General features: G+C 42.6%; 3 protein-coding genes and 2 non-coding genes across 7 annotated transcripts in view; 1 reads left to right on the forward strand and 4 right to left on the reverse strand.

Moving 5' to 3' along the window:
• Positions 1 to 99: 99 nt before the first annotated feature.
• On the reverse strand, positions 100 to 2,743 carry H257_15188 (hypothetical protein). Its single transcript, XM_009843203.1, has 6 exons — positions 2,421 to 2,743; positions 2,162 to 2,368; positions 1,906 to 2,062; positions 1,701 to 1,844; positions 666 to 1,400; positions 100 to 310 (listed from the first exon to the last, which is right to left on the reverse strand). Exons 1-6 carry the CDS (start codon positions 2,723 to 2,725, stop codon positions 122 to 124), a joined length of 1,737 nt encoding a protein of 578 aa, XP_009841505.1. The 5' UTR covers positions 2,726 to 2,743; the 3' UTR covers positions 100 to 121.
• A 2,091-nt stretch (positions 2,744 to 4,834) lies between these two features.
• On the reverse strand, positions 4,835 to 10,382 carry H257_15189 (the record flags this gene model as incomplete). 2 transcript variants are annotated; one of them, XM_009843204.1, is made up of 26 exons in its annotated part: positions 4,835 to 4,977; positions 5,031 to 5,068; positions 5,164 to 5,403; positions 5,460 to 5,612; positions 5,676 to 5,782; positions 5,870 to 5,966; positions 6,046 to 6,108; positions 6,158 to 6,293; positions 6,628 to 6,708; positions 6,768 to 6,856; positions 6,898 to 6,983; positions 7,079 to 7,128; positions 7,240 to 7,304; positions 7,351 to 7,485; positions 7,843 to 8,047; positions 8,188 to 8,270; positions 8,521 to 8,604; positions 8,713 to 8,847; positions 8,921 to 8,958; positions 9,073 to 9,163; positions 9,232 to 9,303; positions 9,371 to 9,436; positions 9,482 to 9,537; positions 9,750 to 9,800; positions 9,912 to 10,123; positions 10,174 to 10,382. In XM_009843204.1, the coding sequence occupies 26 exons, from the start codon at positions 10,380 to 10,382 to the stop codon at positions 4,875 to 4,877; spliced, it is 2,745 nt and encodes a 914-aa protein (XP_009841506.1). The 2 variants fall into 2 exon arrangements, with proteins under 2 accessions (XP_009841506.1, XP_009841507.1); XM_009843205.1 differs by lacking the exon at positions 9,750 to 9,800 and having other exon boundaries at positions 4,875 to 4,977.
• Positions 10,383 to 11,437: 1,055 nt separating this feature from the next.
• Positions 11,438 to 11,510, forward strand: H257_15190. The gene has a single exon. It is a non-coding gene; the product is annotated as a tRNA-Val (tRNA).
• A 372-nt stretch (positions 11,511 to 11,882) lies between these two features.
• H257_15191 lies at positions 11,883 to 11,955 on the reverse strand. The gene has a single exon. It is a non-coding gene; the product is annotated as a tRNA-Val (tRNA).
• A 576-nt stretch (positions 11,956 to 12,531) lies between these two features.
• H257_15192 overlaps positions 12,532 to 19,042 on the reverse strand; it is a 24,688-nt gene continuing 18,177 nt past the window's right edge. Inside the window, exons 30-41 of one of the 2 annotated variants that reach the window (XM_009843207.1) lie at positions 18,476 to 18,596; positions 17,819 to 18,152; positions 17,595 to 17,738; positions 17,040 to 17,124; positions 16,656 to 16,943; positions 16,260 to 16,365; positions 14,980 to 15,063; positions 14,751 to 14,927; positions 13,844 to 13,972; positions 13,714 to 13,785; positions 13,384 to 13,598; positions 12,532 to 12,849 (exon numbers count right to left, since the gene is read on the reverse strand). In XM_009843207.1, the coding sequence (XP_009841509.1) occupies positions 12,585 to 12,849; positions 13,384 to 13,598; positions 13,714 to 13,785; positions 13,844 to 13,972; positions 14,751 to 14,927; positions 14,980 to 15,063; positions 16,260 to 16,365; positions 16,656 to 16,943; positions 17,040 to 17,124; positions 17,595 to 17,738; positions 17,819 to 18,152; positions 18,476 to 18,596 (2,020 nt within the window). In that variant the 3' untranslated portion in view covers positions 12,532 to 12,584. Of the gene's footprint in view, positions 12,850 to 13,383; positions 13,599 to 13,713; positions 13,786 to 13,843; positions 13,973 to 14,750; positions 14,928 to 14,979; positions 15,064 to 15,637; positions 15,815 to 15,866; positions 15,951 to 16,259; positions 16,366 to 16,655; positions 16,944 to 17,039; positions 17,125 to 17,594; positions 17,739 to 17,818; positions 18,153 to 18,475; positions 18,597 to 19,042 lie in introns of both variants that reach the window. The other variant, XM_009843206.1, reaches the window with a different exon arrangement.

The raw sequence follows: 19,042 nt of genomic DNA on the forward strand, positions 1-19,042 counted from the left end.
ACTTACTAGTAGTATGTATGGAGTCGTACTAGTGTCAATACAGTCTAACACCAGCGACTCTGCCAAGCCAACTAACTTTTGCCTATGAATACATCAACGTGGTGATCGAATAAAACTAGTATTAAATCAAGCCAAATTCATCGAAATCGAGCTCATCCGTGAGTGATTTCATGAGGAATTCATCGTACTGGCCGGGCGGAGCTTCGTGAAGGGGCTGATTATGCAAATTTTGAAACATTGGGGCGGGCGGCGGCGGTTGGAGGTGCATCGCGGGCGGGTAGTGCGCCGTGTACCCGTCCGTCTTGAGCATCTATTATACACATCACGTGAATAATAAATGACCACAATAATGATTTATTCGAATATATATATATATATATAAACACGAGTAACACAGAGGATGGATGGACTTGTTGAATCCATACATTTTCTACTTTTATGACAAAAAACTGGCATATTGTATGTACTGTACTATATACATACATACATATAGTGTTGGTTTAGCAGCATCATATGATGTTGTGGTCCATTTTAACATGTAAATATATATATTTACCACGTGTACAAAACATATCAATCTCCAAATATTATATTTTCAAACATCGACAGACCACACAAAATCACACCATACAAACACGTAGTATTAGACTCTCAATGGTACTTACCATATCGTTGGTCGAGTAGCCAACTCCACCACCACTGCCGATAAATGGAGTATTCAACAGGGCTGTATGGGAGCCGTTAAAGTCCGAGTAGTCGGCTGCCCAGTTGGCCATCATCGGGTCCTGCTGCCGCCCAAGGCCGAGAAGGTTACTATTACCAAGCTGTAGCTGGTTCTGTAGCTGCTGGTTTTGTAGCTGTTGGTTCTGTTGTTGGTGATGGTGATGATGCAGTTGGTGGTGGCCGACCACCCCCCCTGTATGCGACGACGTTTGACTGTGTCGCTGGTCCATCAAATTGTGGCCATAGGTCGGTTGATGAAGTTGTTGCTGGTGGTGATGGTGGTGCTGTAGGTGGCTGAGTCGGCGGCTTTGCGCGTTGGCGGCCGCGGCCCGCGTCGGGTTTTGCTTGAGCGATTTCCACCGAATTTTCACAGAGTCTTCTGTGCGCCCCGGCAGCATCTGCGCGATCTGCGACCATTTGTTGCCCAGGCGGGCCTGGTGGGATAGGATTACATTATCCTCTTCTTCCGCATATGGCCCCTTGTTAATAGACGGGTCCAGATGGTTGCGCCATCGCTCTCGGCATTGCTTGGGGGTGCGCCCCGGGATTTGCTCGGCGATTTGGCCCCAGTTGTTGGTGCTCTGCTTGACCAGTTCTTCGAGGATCTTGTCCTCTTCAAAGGACCAGTGCCCTTTGACCAACCCCGGCTTTAATACCTTGCGCCAACGTTGCAAGCACTACGCGTGATGTGTCGATATATGTATATATATATATATATACATAGACGGTAGGAGAATAGATACAAGTACAACGCATATATATATATATAGACGGTGGAAGAACAGATACAAGGACAACACGTACGATCTGTGGATGGTTTGAAGCAATACATAGCATAGAGGATAAAGAAAAGAGTACCAGATGGAATGAGAAACAAAGTGAGACGTCGATATATAATATTTATATATATATATATATATATATATACCTAAAAGTCAACACCACAGCATTCGAGATTCGAATATATATATATATACCTGGGCATGGTTTCGACCAGGCACACGCTCGGCAATGGCCTTCCAGTTCTTCTCGCCGTGGACACGGACGCTGTCCTTGAGCGCGGCGTCCTGTGCCTTAGTCCATCGCTTCGTGGACGGCGCGTCTTCTTCGCTCGGGTCCGCCTGTCTCACGCCATGTTGAAATAGGGCCATGGTTTGAAAATGGTATTGAAAGGACGGGTACCTCGGTGTTGGCGTCGGCATCGGGGGAGTTTTCGGCTTCGACTTCGTCGTCGTCGTCGTCGGGGTCTTCGTCCGAGGACCCGTCTTCCTTGGCGCGTTGGGCGGGGGTCGCGTCGCCCTTGAGCAGTTCCCAGTTGCTGTTGGGGCGTTCGCGCTTGCTAAGACACACTCATCGCCATGAGAATCGACAGGATAACGACGGCCACGTGTATATATATGGAGGGAGGGACGGACGATGGATAGGTATTTATACTTACTTGATCAAGGCTTCTGCCTTGATATTCCCGACGGCACTACTCGCAGCCGACGACCCGACGTCCTCTTTTTCTTCTTCGAGTCGCTGCAGCCGCAGTTCCGACTCGCCAATGTGCGCGTTGTCGAGCATGTGTCCCATGGACTTGATATCGTCCGTCGTGACATTCTTCATGGACGATTGCCGAGACCCTGATCGTTCCAATCGTGCTCTACATTGCGTCGGTTCCATGAGCACGCATCTCCCATCATATACGGCGGTACCGCGGGTCGACAGTCACTCCGTTGGCGGCTTGTTTCGCCTTCAAGCGCTCAAATCGATCACGAAGCGACAAGATGTACCGCTTCTTGGCAGACACGGGCGCGTCCATCAGTGCCTGAATCACGCGGAACTTCTTCTCGTCCTTAAGCTCTAAAAGGTACATGGACAGCAAGTTGCTTTCTTCCGCCGTCAACCCGGACAAACATCGGAGGAACGACCCCGATGCTTCCGACGGCAACGAGCAAATCAACGCATTGAACACATCCCCAAAACTTCCCTCTGGCGTGGCGGAATCGGCGGCGGCCATACGTACTTTCGCCTCTCCCTCTTTTGGAAAATGGCTTTTGCCGACCGGCTGACGTGGACTATCCGGACAAATAAACATATCCGGATAAACGTGTTCCCTGGACGTTTGAAACGCCCTTGACTCGTTTTCAAAACCTGTAGCGGACGCTCCACGATATCGTAAACACACATCAACGCGATACATATGTAGTAGTACTTCGTGTACATATATCCCCAGACGTACTTAGACACATGTACACAATCCTACTGTGGCGATGCTTGTCCGTTGTCAGTATACTAACTTGTTAGTATGGAATGGTGGGACCGTCGAAAGTATACGGTACACTGTACGAGGTTGTGGTGTTGTGGGGGGGGTTCCGAACGTTTGATTCGCGCTCGAATCACCACCAAGGATCGTTTGGAACGTTTGGAGGCAGAACGAGGCGTGTCACCGTTGCGTTCTTATTAGTTGCCACACTCACTCGCCCTTTCTAGTAGTACTAGTATTAACTAGTATTAGTACTAATAAGTTTCGTACTACATACTATTAATAGTATGGCTTGACCAGTTCTTTGTGGGAAGGAGGGATTACGTATGTATATATTATATATATACATACATATCGCATCTCCTGGTTTGGAGCTTGCTACATGGATGACTGAACCCCCAACCAAGCAATGAGTCAGCTTTTTTGGTTGGTTCAGTCATCCATGTAACAAGCGTGTACATTTGCACTGAACCAACCAACCTATGAGTGAGCTTTTTTGGTTGGTTCAGTGCAAATGGAATTATTTTACAAGAACTTTAAATGGTCGATCCAGTCACAGTCGTACAGTAAGTACATAGTTATGTACTACATACCGAATCCACCATCATCAACTGGTTGTCGAAACCACCAGTGGTTAAATTGACACTGATACACTATGCTATGAATAACAGCGTTTGTTTGAAGCAGGCTTGGTGTTAACAGTGAACAGAACAAATGGAAACTGTTGTAACGTTGTCAATGACCAGTTACAGTCACAGCATTTTTTGTTTCTGTACACTGTATCAGTATGCGAAAAAACTCGACAGTATCCGGCAATAACCCCTTTAAATACGTTTAGATATAGGTTTATAAAGGTATATTGAAGTAATCTTATGTGAGATATGACTGCGGGCTAAACGAGTGAGAGGTGTAGCTGTCTGTATATCTGAGGAAATGCTTGTATCGGTACCGAACAGTGTTCCTTTGACAGATTCCAACAGAAGGTACTGTATATAAGCGTAGCTCTGCCGCCTAGTTACAGTGTTCTAAACCCGAAACTTCATACCTGGGTTGCTGCTAAGCAACGATCGGGGCAAAACCGACTCATCATAGCGCGTTACAAACAGGTTGTTATGTCCCAGAGTAGCTAAGGTTTTCAAGCTGATCTGACAGAAAAAGGAGAGCAGTCTCAATACTAGTATCAAAGAGACCTTGCCACTAGTTATGTAGTGTACTATTAATAGGAGTACGTTCTAGAAGACCGTATTACTCCATATATGTTAGTATCAATGAAAATACCTCTCTAATCACATGTGAGAGTATTATTAGGACGTTGCTGAAACCTAATATCAGTCGAGTTTCACTTGGCTCTGGATGCCACAAGTGATATTTCGCCGGAGAACTTTCTGACAACTTTTCCATTTTGCTCCCAGTTCTAAAAGTCGCCCTGTACACGTATATACCAGTAAATAGTGGCACGATAGGTTCGTCGTGAAAGGTCTGGATGCCTCGAATTTTTTCTGAAAATTCCAAGAATATCTCAAATGTAGAGCCAGATGACAAATGTCTGGAAAAATACGCCAAATCGGCGGCCTACTCCAGAGTACAAATGTATGTTATTTCGGTTATAATTTGGGCAAATCACCCGAAATCAGACACAGGTTTTCTTAACAATTCCTTTTGTGAGACCTTCAAACTTTTCCCTCGGAATATGGCCGTTAACGTTATCTGACATCCACACACCAGTCAGCCCCTGGTACACTTTTCCACGTTTATATATGAACACGAGCATTCACGAACTGAATCTTCAAGGAAATGAAATTTCGAAGGTTCCCTTCACTTTCATTGTGCTTTGTATGGCAATATGTCAAATATAATATGTTACGAGTACATCATATATTAAAGGTAAAGTGAACTTGGTGGATCACGGCTCATACGGCAACTTTGACGCCCCCATGTGCTGCAAGAACGATCGTTTCTGTGCAAGTTCCTGCGCTTGCAATCGTTCCTCCAACTGTTGGTTATACCTACCCCAAATGCCGGTTAACTTCCGGATAAAAATTGGTCCAGTGGTTCTTACTTTTCCAACTCCTTCAGTCGTACGCACACTTCGCGGGCCTAGCGTTCAACCACAGAAATTTAAAGAGGTGTAAACTCGACAACGATAAATAAAAGAAATAGTATACATTTAGAGCGTGATAATACAACCATACCTCGGCTAATTGCATGGACAATTCACTCAAACGGACATGCGATGCGACTTCTTGGCGTTCTCTATCCGTCCGCAACCGTTCGTTTTCCGCCTCCACTTGGCCAATCAAACGGTCCGACAGCCGACATTGCCCTAATCGAAACGTTTCAAACACGGATCCCATCCAAAGTGTCTCCATGCCTTGAAGTTGCTCGACAAGTTTGTCCTGGCGGTCCCCGTGTTCTAAGCCGCGCTTCAATTCCTAGATAGATAATTCATTTATGTATTCATTCATTCACGAATAATTGGTGTTTGTGCCTGGTTTTCAGCTTGAAGCCGCTTGAATTGCTGCAACTTTTGGCGGCTTTCCTCCAGCAATTGCATCATCTTTTGCCGTTCTGCAAACAGTTGCTCCAGTTGACGGCAACGGGTTGCTTGATCGGTGAGCAATTCACGTAATTGCTGGTCTCGCTATACAATCACTATTGATCAAAATATCCATATATTCGAAATATATATATATACGATTGATACCTCTGCTAGTCGAGTTTGTAGATGGCGAGTCTTAATTACTGTCACTTGAAACAGAACATGTTGGGTCCAGCGGTGAAGTGCTCGACGAAGCCTTGTGATATACATGCCTAATGTCGCCCAATCGCGAAAAATAAATGTATTTCTGACGATAAATATATATTTCAGCGACTCCTCAAAGTATATATTATGCTTACTCAACGTTAGTCGCCGCAACAATCGCCGTTGAGTCTTGGAATCAATCAGACGACTTGTCCACACCTGCCACATGGCACACACAAGTCCTCGATTTGTCTATTCCAAACATATATACATATATTCGTGAATTGTGGAAAATATCATATATATATATATATATGTATAATATTAGAACCTCGTGGTTCTTTGCCGCGCTCACAAACAGTTGTCTCCACTTTTGCCACAACGTATGCTTTTCCTATACAACTCTTGTTTATAAAATATCGTAAATTGACTCTATCGCGAACGTGTTGGTAATATCGGTCTTGGAGTTGCTGGAATTGCTTGGCAAGTTGCTGGCGAACGCGAGCTTTGGCAGCCCATAGTCTCCACACATTCAAGAGGCAAGTTGTCGTGGACTGGAGCACCCATCTCGCCCCAACCCTGCGCAATTGTATACGCAGGTGTACTTTATGGCGCCACGATTGAAACGCATGGGCTCTAACGTGCATACAGTTGAACTATTAATATAATATATATATACCTTTGGTTTCAAGCGATTTTCAATCTATATACATATATACAGTAGTTTGAAGCGATTTGCAATACTGTATACATACCGGTTTAACTATTACAATATATAATATAACTTTGTTTTCAAGTGATTTTCAATATATATATATAGTTTCAAGCAATTTGCAATATATATTTTGCAAATTGATTGAAACCAAAGTATATATACCTAATTCCTAAAAGCCACACGAAATATAAATCTTACTGTATCGAGTGCAGTGCGGCTGCAAACAACCGACAGCTGGCCGCGTACCGCTCGGCCCATGCTTTCCAATGCATAAACGACCTACCAAAATAAATAAGCCAATATACATTAAATGAAATAAATTGAAAAAAAAACACTACCGAACAAGGTTGCCTGTGTGCAGCGTCGCGACCACTCGTTGCAACACACAACAAGACGCTCGACGCTGATTGGCGGATACGCGCCACGTCTACGTAATTTTAGCCAATCGTTTCGCCGGAACTAACTCACTTGAAACCACCGCCGACACAAATGCCGATCCGAATGGCGTTGGAGTTGGTGGGTCACGGCCGCCAGTAACTTTTGCATCGACGCTCCTATAATTATGAAAATATGTCATATAATAGATCACATTTTGTTATTTTATTGGTCGCTTTTTGTTAAGCAAGTGGTCACATATTGTGAATTGTACCGGATTCAACGAGAACTTGCTTTCGAGCCACCACCGTGGTGTGTTTCCACCTGTAAAATAGTATAATATGACGAGACAGAAGTTATATGTATATATAATTAGAAACCTTCATGTGGCAAGATTGAAAATAATATCTCATCCGATGCGATATATATAAATACCGTTGAAACGTGGATTGTCGAAGCAATCTATGGCTGTGATGGCCCCATATCCGCTGCATCGACCCCTATATCCAAGTATATTAATAATATTCTAAACAATTGTTTCTTTACCTCGGTCACTTGAACGTAACGCTGGCTTTTCCACGTCACAAAGCAGTGTCGCGTGACCAGCCAGTGCAATGTCCGACGCGTTAGGTTCATATTGGCCCCCCAGGGCACGCCCAAGTGCGTCAGACGCTGCCTTCGCTGGTCGTGCAGTCGTCCTATACGTTCCAATTCAGCTAAAAATCGACGAAAATAACCAATCATTTTGTAATAAATCGACCGAAAATGTCCAAAAAAGTACATAATCGCGTGAAAAGACAGCAAGTGCTTACGTTTCCACTGTTGAAACCAATAAGCACACCGTTGTCGAGTGATTTTAATTGGATCTAGCACGTCGGAATGGTGTAAATACAGGCGCCAGGCCAACCAGACGCGACGTTTGATGGGTTTATTAACCAATCGCAGTCGAGCCCACCGTTGGAACAACCGTTGCAGCTACATATATCACGTTTATTGTTATATGTTTTCCCCATTGAATTTGGTTTCTTTCTTGCGTACAAATTCAAACTCGCGACATTTCAAGTCCTGAATCATCTCCATCTGTTCCAAAGCCTTGGAATGATGATACCGACGCCACTGCACCCAGGTGCCCCATAAAACCATGTGCTTGCGATGGACTTCGTCTTGTTTTAGGTGCAGTGTGACGCTCCGAAGGTGATGAAACGCCCGCCGAATGCGTGTTAGTATCGCCAGTTGCCACAGTCTACATATATACATACGCACACGTTCATGCCCACGTATTACTAAAAACATAACGAAATATCCACCCATTATGGTGCAATATCATTAAATGAGGCCAGAAAAGAGGATATTTTTTATATATTATTTGGGATTTTAACTCACCGAATGATTGCTTTGACGCCATAGACGCGACCGGCAGCACATTCAACACGAGCAACATGGGCTTGATATGTCGCCTCCACACACTAGAACGAATATATATATTTCGTTTGATAAATATATATATATAAATATATATTGATGACACAATGGAATATATATACATACTAGTATACAGTTTAACCCTATAGGACGGGAAGTCATAATATGCATGTATTGATAATGGAATATAAATATATAGTTTGATAAATAAATATATATATTGATACCATATCGTATTCAAAGGAGTGGATAGTATAAAACACACAAATATATATATCATAGCAAAGGCCGTACATGACTTCGCAGCTGATAAAACCCTTGACGCAGCGAACTCAATTGCATTCGCCTCAACACGGCTGTGATTGTCGTCTGGGTCGTCTAGACAAACGTTAAATTCGCTGCGTTCATGTATTAATATATATATTTATGTCGATAATATATATATATATATATTGAGCACGAGAAATCAAACAGTTTTCATCCTACCTTGTACGACATCGTCGCATGCAACCAAACCGTCCACGCTTTCCTCACTTGGCTGGTGCCATACCTCGTACATGACGATGTGAAGCGCTGAATGGCCCTGCGGAGTTTGCGATAGCAATGCATGTGGCTCTGCAACTACGGGAGCAATTTCCAGTTAATCGCCATCTACTTACACTAGGGAATATCTATTGGAGGAGGTGAACAGTACTCGAAGAAACACACGTAACGCGGTCGTGCGATGCCACCCTACAAAACCGAGTTCGGGTTCCTTAATCCATATACTAGTAGTTAGTTGATAAGACTGAGTTTTAGTTGATAAGACTGGATTTTAGTTGTTAAGTCTGGGTGTTAGAGCTGCACCTATCATCGTCACGCGAGCCAACACCCGCTGCACGTGAACCTGTCGGCGATACAGTGTCCACCGACGCATGCAATTGCGAACCCGATAGAACTAGTATATTCAACAACGTTATGTAGACTTCGACAATCAAAATGACCTCAATCTAGTCGATTACCCACCTGCAACTCCACTTTGTTTTGAGCGGAGAGTGCATGGGTTTGTTTTTTCATATGCACCCACTCGCGCCACCGCTATGCGATGTTGTTATAACTACTTGGTTACTAGTTCGTGGGTGTAATAATTTAGTATGTACTGTACATATAAACGTAGCCGTTCTTTCCACTCCCACAGCCGCTGACGTAACCTCTCAACTCCCAACGTCACCTTCGTCGTCATGTGATAATCTGGATGTTTGTACGAAGCAAGTACCTGTCGCCAGCGTCGAAATCTCGCTCGATGGTGTCGCACCAGGCGTTTCCAATGTACTAGAACAGGCATTACAAGTCAGACCCGACACCATCGACCCAACTAGACTTTTCAACCGTGATAAACGATAACAAGCTACGTGACATAGAGTTATGTACCATAACTCAACGCAGGTACTAGTACAATTCGAATGATCTTATACTCTCATGACACCAATAATGTAGAATATTATAGCAATATATCTTAGAATACTAGTAACAGTTTAACGTACACTGCACAAGCCGCTGGCCTTTGAATTCGATCACGTCGATAGCTGCCCTTGCTACAACAATCATAGTATTGTCTATCATCCATACTAGTATTACATACATACATCCCTTTGTATGGTACTCAAGCTAACATTAGTTCTTTTGAAGAGCATGCGATACAGTACCTCGATCTTGGCCCGCTGGTTGGGATGTTGTGACAATCCATTCCAAGTACGCTGGAGCGTGTTCCATGATGCGCGCGTACTGTGTCACATGCTGCTTCCACCGGCAAAACCTCGTCGCCAACACTCGGAACCGGTGCATGCGATAGAGTCGCCGACACGCCGCGTCCACCTGTCCACACACTCGGCTTTGAAGCACCCACACCGCGACCTTTCTATCCATATATGACCTCGTGTGAAAGGAGGTACTGCGACATAAACGTACTGCAACCGCGTCGAGAGTTCGCGTTCGTGGCTAGCCATGGCATTGAGCTGCAGGTTGCAAGTCCACCGGGCTAGCGCACGACGAAGCTGGTGCCGCAAGTAGTGCTGGTGGATGTACACCAACGGCGTCAGCTTGAGCCGCATGTAGTACTTGATCTCGGGAAGCATGTCCCTGTACTTGGCATAGTAAAAGTGCTTGTCGCGCGGCATCATCACGAGGATGGCGTCGTCCGAGCACCTGACTGCAGAGTGAAACGGTCGACGAACATTAATCGGTTTGGTTTCAACTGTTTGAATCAAACACAAGTCCGGAATTGACCCCAAATCGACCCCTAATACAGTAATACCCCAAAAAAACCCAAATATCTCCATTATAAACCCGATTACCCCTTATAAACTTGGTATTTTTTGCGTTGTCAGGTACTAGTTACTACTAATTATTTAAATGGATTTCAAATATCCGTGATATCCAAACGTCATCCAACATTAATATTAGGTCATATCCTAATTATTAGAGATGAGAGTAAATTAGGATAATCCTAGGTCATTGCATACAGGCCTCGTCCGGGAGCGGCACGGCCTACAGCCTACCTGCCGCTGCCCGACAAGAAGAAAAGATAGATCATTCGGTGAAGTGAGAAGCTTAGATCTGCGCTCTTTTGTGACCGCGCCTGCGCAGACGTTCAGAGTGCCAGCTTGGTGTAGTTCAATTAGTGTGAGTACAGTCATCACAGGATATCAGTTTACTTACAAAATTCAGTACAACGAATCGATCGATGGATTTGGCGAATCAAAAGTTTATCACAAAAGACTGGTGCTTGATTATGCATTGGCATGTTGCGATACATCGTCGGTTGTGGTGGTTCCACGAGATATCACGTTGTCGCTAGTGCCACCTCGACATTTGATTCACTGTCAGCAACTTTGTCCAATACTACCGGTAGTACAAGTATGTATGGTTACTTACCGTAGTTAGCAATGAAACGTAACTATATTAAAGCAGTCGAGCCTTCATCATGGGGTATTTTTCTCGTAATAACGAATGGACTGGCGATAGAAAATATTGATCATATTCATTGCTAGCTTTGCAATGAAGCTAAAATAACGACTCCAGTGCTTAGTGTGAAGTGTTACTTATTGATATTAAGAGTGCTATTAATAGTTGTACAAGTTAGTTGGAATAGAAAGATACTTCGAAGTACCAATTATAGCACCATTCTCAAATATTTTTATTGGGTTGTTAACTTTATCCTTATGTTCAGAGTGCCAGCTTGGTGTAGTGGTTATCACATCTCGTTTACACCGAGTAGGTCGCCGGTTCAATCCCGGCAGTTGGTACTTCTTTTTTCACCTTTTTCACTGGAATTACCACCTCTTGTGTACCACACCTTACCACGCTCTATCACTACACTTCATTATGGTACAAGTGAACGGGAAAGTCACGTGTTACTTCGTAGTATTAAGTACTTCGTAGTATTAAGTAGTACTACTTGTACTACGTGGTACTTCGTAGTATTAAGTAAGTACTTCGTAATACTAGTACTACTTAATACTAGTACTACTACTTAATACTAGTACTACGTACTAGTCTCGAATTTCGTTCAGACAGCGTGACTTCCTCGTTGTACCATAATGAAGTGTAGTGATAGAGCGTGGTAAGGTGTGGTACACAAGAGGTGGTAATTCCAGTGAAAAAGGTGAAAAAAGAAGTACCAACTGCCGGGATTGAACCGGCGACCTACTCGGTGTAAACGAGATGTGATAACCACTACACCAAGCTGGCACTCTGAACATAAGGATAAAGTTAACAACCCAATAAAAATATTTGAGAATGGTGCTATAATTGGTACTTCGAAGTATCTTTCTATTCCAACTAACTTGTACAACTATTAATAGCACTCTTAATATCAATAAGTAACACTTCACACTAAGCACTGGAGTCGTTATTTTAGCTTCATTGCAAAGCTAGCAATGAATATGATCAATATTTTCTATCGCCAGTCCATTCGTTATTACGAGAAAAATACCCCATGATGAAGGCTCGACTGCTTTAATATAGTTACGTTTCATTGCTAACTACGGTAAGTAACCATACATACTTGTACTACCGGTAGTATTGGACAAAGTTGCTGACAGTGAATCAAATGTCGAGGTGGCACTAGCGACAACGTGATATCTCGTGGAACCACCACAACCGACGATGTATCGCAACATGCCAATGCATAATCAAGCACCAGTCTTTTGTGATAAACTTTTGATTCGCCAAATCCATCGATCGATTCGTTGTACTGAATTTTGTAAGTAAACTGATATCCTGTGATGACTGTACTCACACTAATTGAAGTACGTCACACACTAATTCGTATAACACTGGCACATATTTGCATGTAACGTCGGCTTATTACTACAGTACTACCAAAATGGGCACCATCCGATATAGCACTGGCACAGATTTTCATGCGACGCTGCTTGCGTAATCAACCGCTGGACTTGGGCCGCCACATTCAGGGGCTCCGAGTCGTCGTCAAAAAAGTCGCGCCCCGTGAGCTTGGACTGCACGCGCCTAGTAACTGCGACCGCCTTCTCATTAAGAGCTTCCCTCGGCGCCCCGGCTCCCTCGGGGCCCAGCGCATTCACGAGCTCCCGTTCGCGATGGCTTCGTCGTAATTCCAAATCCCTGCCAAAACACATATATCAGGAACCTGCCAAAACACATGATAACGACCTACTTGTACGTTCAAAGAAACAAACACACATACGACACTGAGCCCATCCTTTCGAGTATGGTCATTTTTACATGCCTTTTAATATATATATGTATATACTTTGCAGTCCAGACAATATTATGTTTTTAATAGGTTCTTTAGCTTGAATGGGTTTCCCTTTTTTAACAGGTTTATATTTCAAAGATGTTATTTTAGAAATAGCTTATGCAAGGTTTAATGAAATAGGACTTTTTGCTTATTGGTTAGGTACTATAGATAGGCAAGATGTTTATAGTACGCCCAGCCACTCATCATATGAACGAATAGACATGTATATATGTACTCGAGTCCAGATAGTGTTGGCAATATATTTATAGAATGCCCAGCCATTCATAATATCAAACGTGTATATATAATAATATATATATATAATACTTTGAGTTGGCAAGATATTTATAGAATTCATTATACAAAGCAAAATAAAATGCTCAGACAAGAGGTCGTACACTTGAGATGACGAAACCGACGGGTTTCCGTGGACATCGACGGCTGCAGACGCCGCGATGCTTCGGCTTACGCCGATGCTTGCGGCCAACTGGGACATTTCCATGTGGATGCTGGTAGTACTAGTAGTAGTACTAGTAGTACTAGTAGTAGCATCGTTTTGCTGCATCATGGCCAGACTGGCCATGGCCATACTCGGCCGACGGTCCCGCATTTCCTACACGGCCATACATGGTGTTTATTCAACCAGCAAATACAAAAATACTATAAAAATCAAAGAATAGAAACATACAAGAATAGAAAAATCATTATATTTTTAAATATAAACCAACCCGGCGCGGGGGAGCGTCGTCCGTCGGGTGGTTGTTGTCGTGCAAGCGGGGCGGCGACACGTTGGGTGCGAGCTATCCAAACATGTTTCAAACATGTTTCAAACGTTTTAAACGTGTTTCAAACACGTACCAAACGCCAACAGATCAGCGGATCGTGCACAAATGCTTCGAGCATAGCCATGAGCGAGTGCTGGTTGTCGCGCAGGACTTGCATCACGGCTTCGCACGAGAACCGAAAGTTGCCTTCGATGCCGCTTACCTATTAAAAACACGTAAAAAACGTTTGTTTCCAAAAAATACCAAACAAATGGACATGGAAACGTAAAAAATAATAAAATATATTCGTATATATGACATGAAATCGTGTATGAAAACACTGGATAATCGTTGAAAATAGCCAATAATCAAAATGCCGAATATATACCAATCAATCCACACGGAAATCATATATCATGCTTTCGAGTGAAATTTCGTGTTGTGGCTTGGTATCTCGTTGGAATTTATATCGATTTGATTGGCTACCTCAGATGAGCTCAAAATTATTAGCCAATCAAAACCTTCTCAATGAAATTCAACCAATCAGATCGATTTTGGATCGGTTTGGTCGGCGCGATTCGATTGCACCCCCTCCCCAAATTTGTATCAAATCGACAATAGGTGCATGACATTAAATAGTGTTACTCATTCATGATTGAACACTGGATTGTATACAAACTGCAAGTCTGAGCATCGATAGATTGGGAGTGGGGTGCTCAAAGCACGAGCACAACCAAATGATCAATCAATCGATCGACCACTCATAAACCACAATATTCGAAGTGGCTTATTCCTCATTGAATTAGTGTGTGACTTCAATTAGTGTGCTACTGGACGATTGTTTCATCCAAAAAAGATCAGTTCAACCAATCAATCGATCGAGGGCTTTTGTGATATATTATAGCACGAAAACATCTCCAACTTTTGGCGGAAAGCACAACACAACTCTACTCGTCCGAGATGCCAATATATATATATGAATAATATATATATCTACGTACTTCCATGGCATTGGTGAGCATTCGTGTCAGTCGAAAGGGGATTTTCTCCGGGTACTTTTCACGGTGCATCGCCACTTCAAAGCAATCGCCAAAATCAATATGAACAATCGTGCCCGTGAACCGATGGAGCATCAAGTTTGACGGGTGGCGGTCCCCCAGGCCCAATATGTACCCCACCTACACCAACCCCAAATAACCTCCACAAACGAATATAATATCTTGAACGAACCATCGACATGGCAGCCAATGACCGCGTGTAGTTGGTGCGCCGATCGAGCCAAATCTCCGAGTTTTCAGACTTGAGCCACAACACCTAGCCGACGTGATCATCAGAATAGACGATTCATCTATTATCCATCCACAATATATATATATATATATGCTCAAAATTATTAGCCAATCAAAACCTTCTCAATGAAATTCAACCAATCAGATCGATTTTGGATCGGTTTGGTCGGCGCGATTCGATTGCACCCCCTCCCCAAATTTGTATCAAATCGACAATAGGTGCATGACATTAAATAGTGTTACTCATTCATGATTGAACACTGGATTGTATACAAACTGCAAGTCTGAGCATCGATAGATTGGGAGTGGGGTGCTCAAAGCACGAGCACAACCAAATGATCAATCAATCGATCGACCACTCATAAACCACAATATTCGAAGTGGCTTATTCCTCATTGAATTAGTGTGTGACTTCAATTAGTGTGCTACTGGACGATTGTTTCATCCAAAAAAGATCAGTTCAACCAATCAATCGATCGAGGGCTTTTGTGATATATTATAGCACGAAAACATCTCCAACTTTTGGCGGAAAGCACAACACAACTCTACTCGTCCGAGATGCCAATATATATATATGAATAATATATATATCTACGTACTTCCATGGCATTGGTGAGCATTCGTGTCAGTCGAAAGGGGATTTTCTCCGGGTACTTTTCACGGTGCATCGCCACTTCAAAGCAATCGCCAAAATCAATATGAACAATCGTGCCCGTGAACCGATGGAGCATCAAGTTTGACGGGTGGCGGTCCCCCAGGCCCAATATGTACCCCACCTACACCAACCCCAAATAACCTCCACAAACGAATATAATATCTTGAACGAACCATCGACATGGCAGCCAATGACCGCGTGTAGTTGGTGCGCCGATCGAGCCAAATCTCCGAGTTTTCAGACTTGAGCCACAACACCTAGCCGACGTGATCATCAGAATAGACGATTCATCTATTATCCATCCACAATATATATATATATATATATATATATATATATATATATCGTGGATTGGCGACGCCTTGTGGGATTGGGGATATATATATATACCCCATTCGTTTTCGCAACATCAATCAGCTGTACAGCATAGATACAACGTTCCACAAAGAGAAGATATGTACGTCGTACAATATATATACATATATATACACGACAGATCCAAGGAACAAAATAGATGAGACAATCAAGATAGATAATTATATCTTTACTAGCTCAATCATAAGTACCTTGTACAAGTCTTGGCCAGCGGTGTTTTCCAGTGCATATTCAAACACTTCTACTTTTTGCATCAAGCTGAGCACGTCGTAGTCTGGCGCCATTTGCAGCATGAGTCTACATCATCCATCCACCACGATTTCCAAATTAGATGAATTCATCATCTATACATCCATCATCTATTTCCGCATTTTTTTCATTTAAAACACAACCATATATATATATACATATATGGTTATTTTAATTTGGAAATTGTGGTGGAGGGATGATGATATATATATATATATATCATCATCCATCCACCACGATTTCCAAATTAGATGAATCCGTCATCTATAAATATATCATCTATTTCCGCATTTTTTTCATTTAAAATACGGAATATATATATATATATATATACGCACCGGTGTTCAATGTTGAGCAGGATCTTTCGAGCTTCACGGTAGTCTCGAATGAGTTGGTGCAACGTATCGCAGTTTGGCACCCATCCGACGATGCCAGCGTTGTGACTCAGGGGAATCACGGGGTATCTCGTGATTTTCAAGTCTTTTTTCGACGTGGTTCTGTCGTTGATAAGTAGGGCGTTCACGAGGCCAAATAGCTGAGTCACCCGTTCATCTTGGCGCAAATCTTCGTGTCCTTTGAGTAAAAACATGTACTCCAACCCGTTGGATCCGTGGATAGTGATGCGTCTATACTATATGAGTGAGGGGTTGAGAGCGAGTGATATATATATATATATGTGATGAAATAGATGATATATAGATTAAATAAGGTGGAATAGGTACCGAGGACGCTGTTTCGATGTCATTACGAGCATCGTGGGCACAAACGATCCGATTTTGATGATGTCGTGGCCAGCTCGATACGTTCCTACAATGATAGAGACAAGATATAGTTAAATATATATATATATATATATATAGATATGAAATGATATATATAGTTAGTTGGATCTATGTTTGAAAGGAAAAAGGTATTTTGGCACATACAGTCGGAATGAAAATGATAGATTTGGACATGCATTTCTTTGGAACGAAACGATATATATAAATACTTGGTATTAAAATATATATATATATATATTTGGACATGCATTCGGATATATATATATAGTCGATACGATCCTTTGAAGTACGAATACAACACAATAAGTAGGTATTATCTACTCACCCGTCGCAAGCAGAATAAAGTACAACATGTACATGGAGAACTTCCCAAATCATCATTCACAATAAATAATAAATATTTGTATCCTACGACAATATACACAAGATATATCATCCCATAGGACTCGTAACTAACTACGAAACAACTAACTAAAGACCAACTAACGACGGTACCTGGCACGGCGAGCTGTAGGTTGCGCGCTTGGAGTAAGTTGGGGCTGACATATTGCAACTCGAGCGTCGTAAGTTGGGGCAATTGCTTGTTGATTCGTCGAAATACATAATAATACAAGTCCCACGCCCGGTTCAAGTCGGCTTCTACGTATCCAAATATATAAATATATATATCCCTTCCTTTTCCCAATATATATATCGTTTTTCAAGCCGTATGTACGTACCGTTAGCCCCAAGTTGCGGGTTCAAATAGCGCTGGATCCACTCGTATGCTTCTTTGAGATCTCGTCCAAATGCCTGGTTAAAACTCACTTCGCGCAGTGTCTCAGGGCCCTTGTCCATCATCACATGCAGCGGCTGCAGCACCGCCATCATCCCCTCCACATCATGCTCTCCAAAGTACAGCCGCGAAGCTTCCTCCAGGCCTTCGTGCCACATTTCATGCCATAAAATAGCCACTCGAATCAACTCCCTCGACACTAGCAATGCTTCTTCCACCAGATTCACATAACTCTTTCGCATCACGTGCATGATGGCTTCGGCCGCTTTTTGACGGACCTATTTCATGTATATATATTGATATTGCAAGCAACACTATCGTTGGGATATCAAGGATGTACATATATATATATTTAGGGCCCGTCTAATAGCTTTTCAAAAAGAATAGTCCAGTTTTGGCTACATAAATAGTTAAAGAAGGAATCGAATCACAGGGATACATACACAACTAAACATTGGCATCGACGGATTCAACCAAGTTAATTTGGCTCAGAGGGGAACGAATTTTTATATAGGAACACACATCCGATGGCAAATACGAGCTATACAATTCTTTTTTCAAAATAACTAGTGTTGGCAAATATATATATATATATATATACCTCCAATGGAGACTTGAGGGCGACACTGAGCGGATAAATCAGTGCGTGGGGATGTTGCGACCCAATTGCACACAGCAGTCGATGCAACTGTGATTGAATTCGAGGGTGTGGCGAGTGAATTCTACAAAGCAATAATATCATTTAGCCACGTATATATATATATATGTATATATATATATATTCTTCATGTCAAGTGCGATGTATATATATATATATATATTGTCATTTCGACTGGAAGTGATCAATATGAGCCGAACCACACTGGCCAATCAAACTGTCTCTCAAAAGGTCAAACATCGAATTCAAGTGTCTGTGCCTGAAATTAGTGTGCAGAACGACACTCTTTCGTTACAAAATATGCATGACCAGAACCGATTATATATATATATATATATATATATGGTCCAATCTGTTCGAATTTGGACTTTCGAGTAGACTCGACTGAATTTGAGAACGTGTCTTAGCCAATCCAAGTACACTAACGAAACATTTCAACCAATCATCGTCGAGGTAGCCCAGTTCCAATGTTCCAATGTTTCATGTTTATAAACGTATATATATATATAT

The sequence above is a fragment of the Aphanomyces astaci genome (genome assembly GCF_000520075.1).
Source record: "Aphanomyces astaci strain APO3 unplaced genomic scaffold supercont1.67, whole genome shotgun sequence".
NCBI classification, from domain to species: domain Eukaryota; phylum Oomycota; class Saprolegniomycetes; order Saprolegniales; family Verrucalvaceae; genus Aphanomyces; species Aphanomyces astaci.

What these genes read in the sequence shown, in the direction of transcription:
- H257_15188 (XM_009843203.1), bottom strand. Translation starts at nt 2,725, where the DNA reads ATGGCCGCCGCCGATTCCGCCACGCCAGAGGGAAGTTTTGGGGATGTG. An exon ending in AAGGCAGAAGCCTTGATCAA is followed by an intron (nt 2,063 to 2,161) that starts GTAAGTATAAAT and finishes AGTGTGTCTTAG; the next exon opens with CAAGCGCGAACGCCCCAACA. An exon ending in CTGGTCGAAACCATGCCCAG is followed by an intron (nt 1,401 to 1,700) that starts GTATATATATAT and finishes CATCACGCGTAG; the next exon opens with TGCTTGCAACGTTGGCGCAA.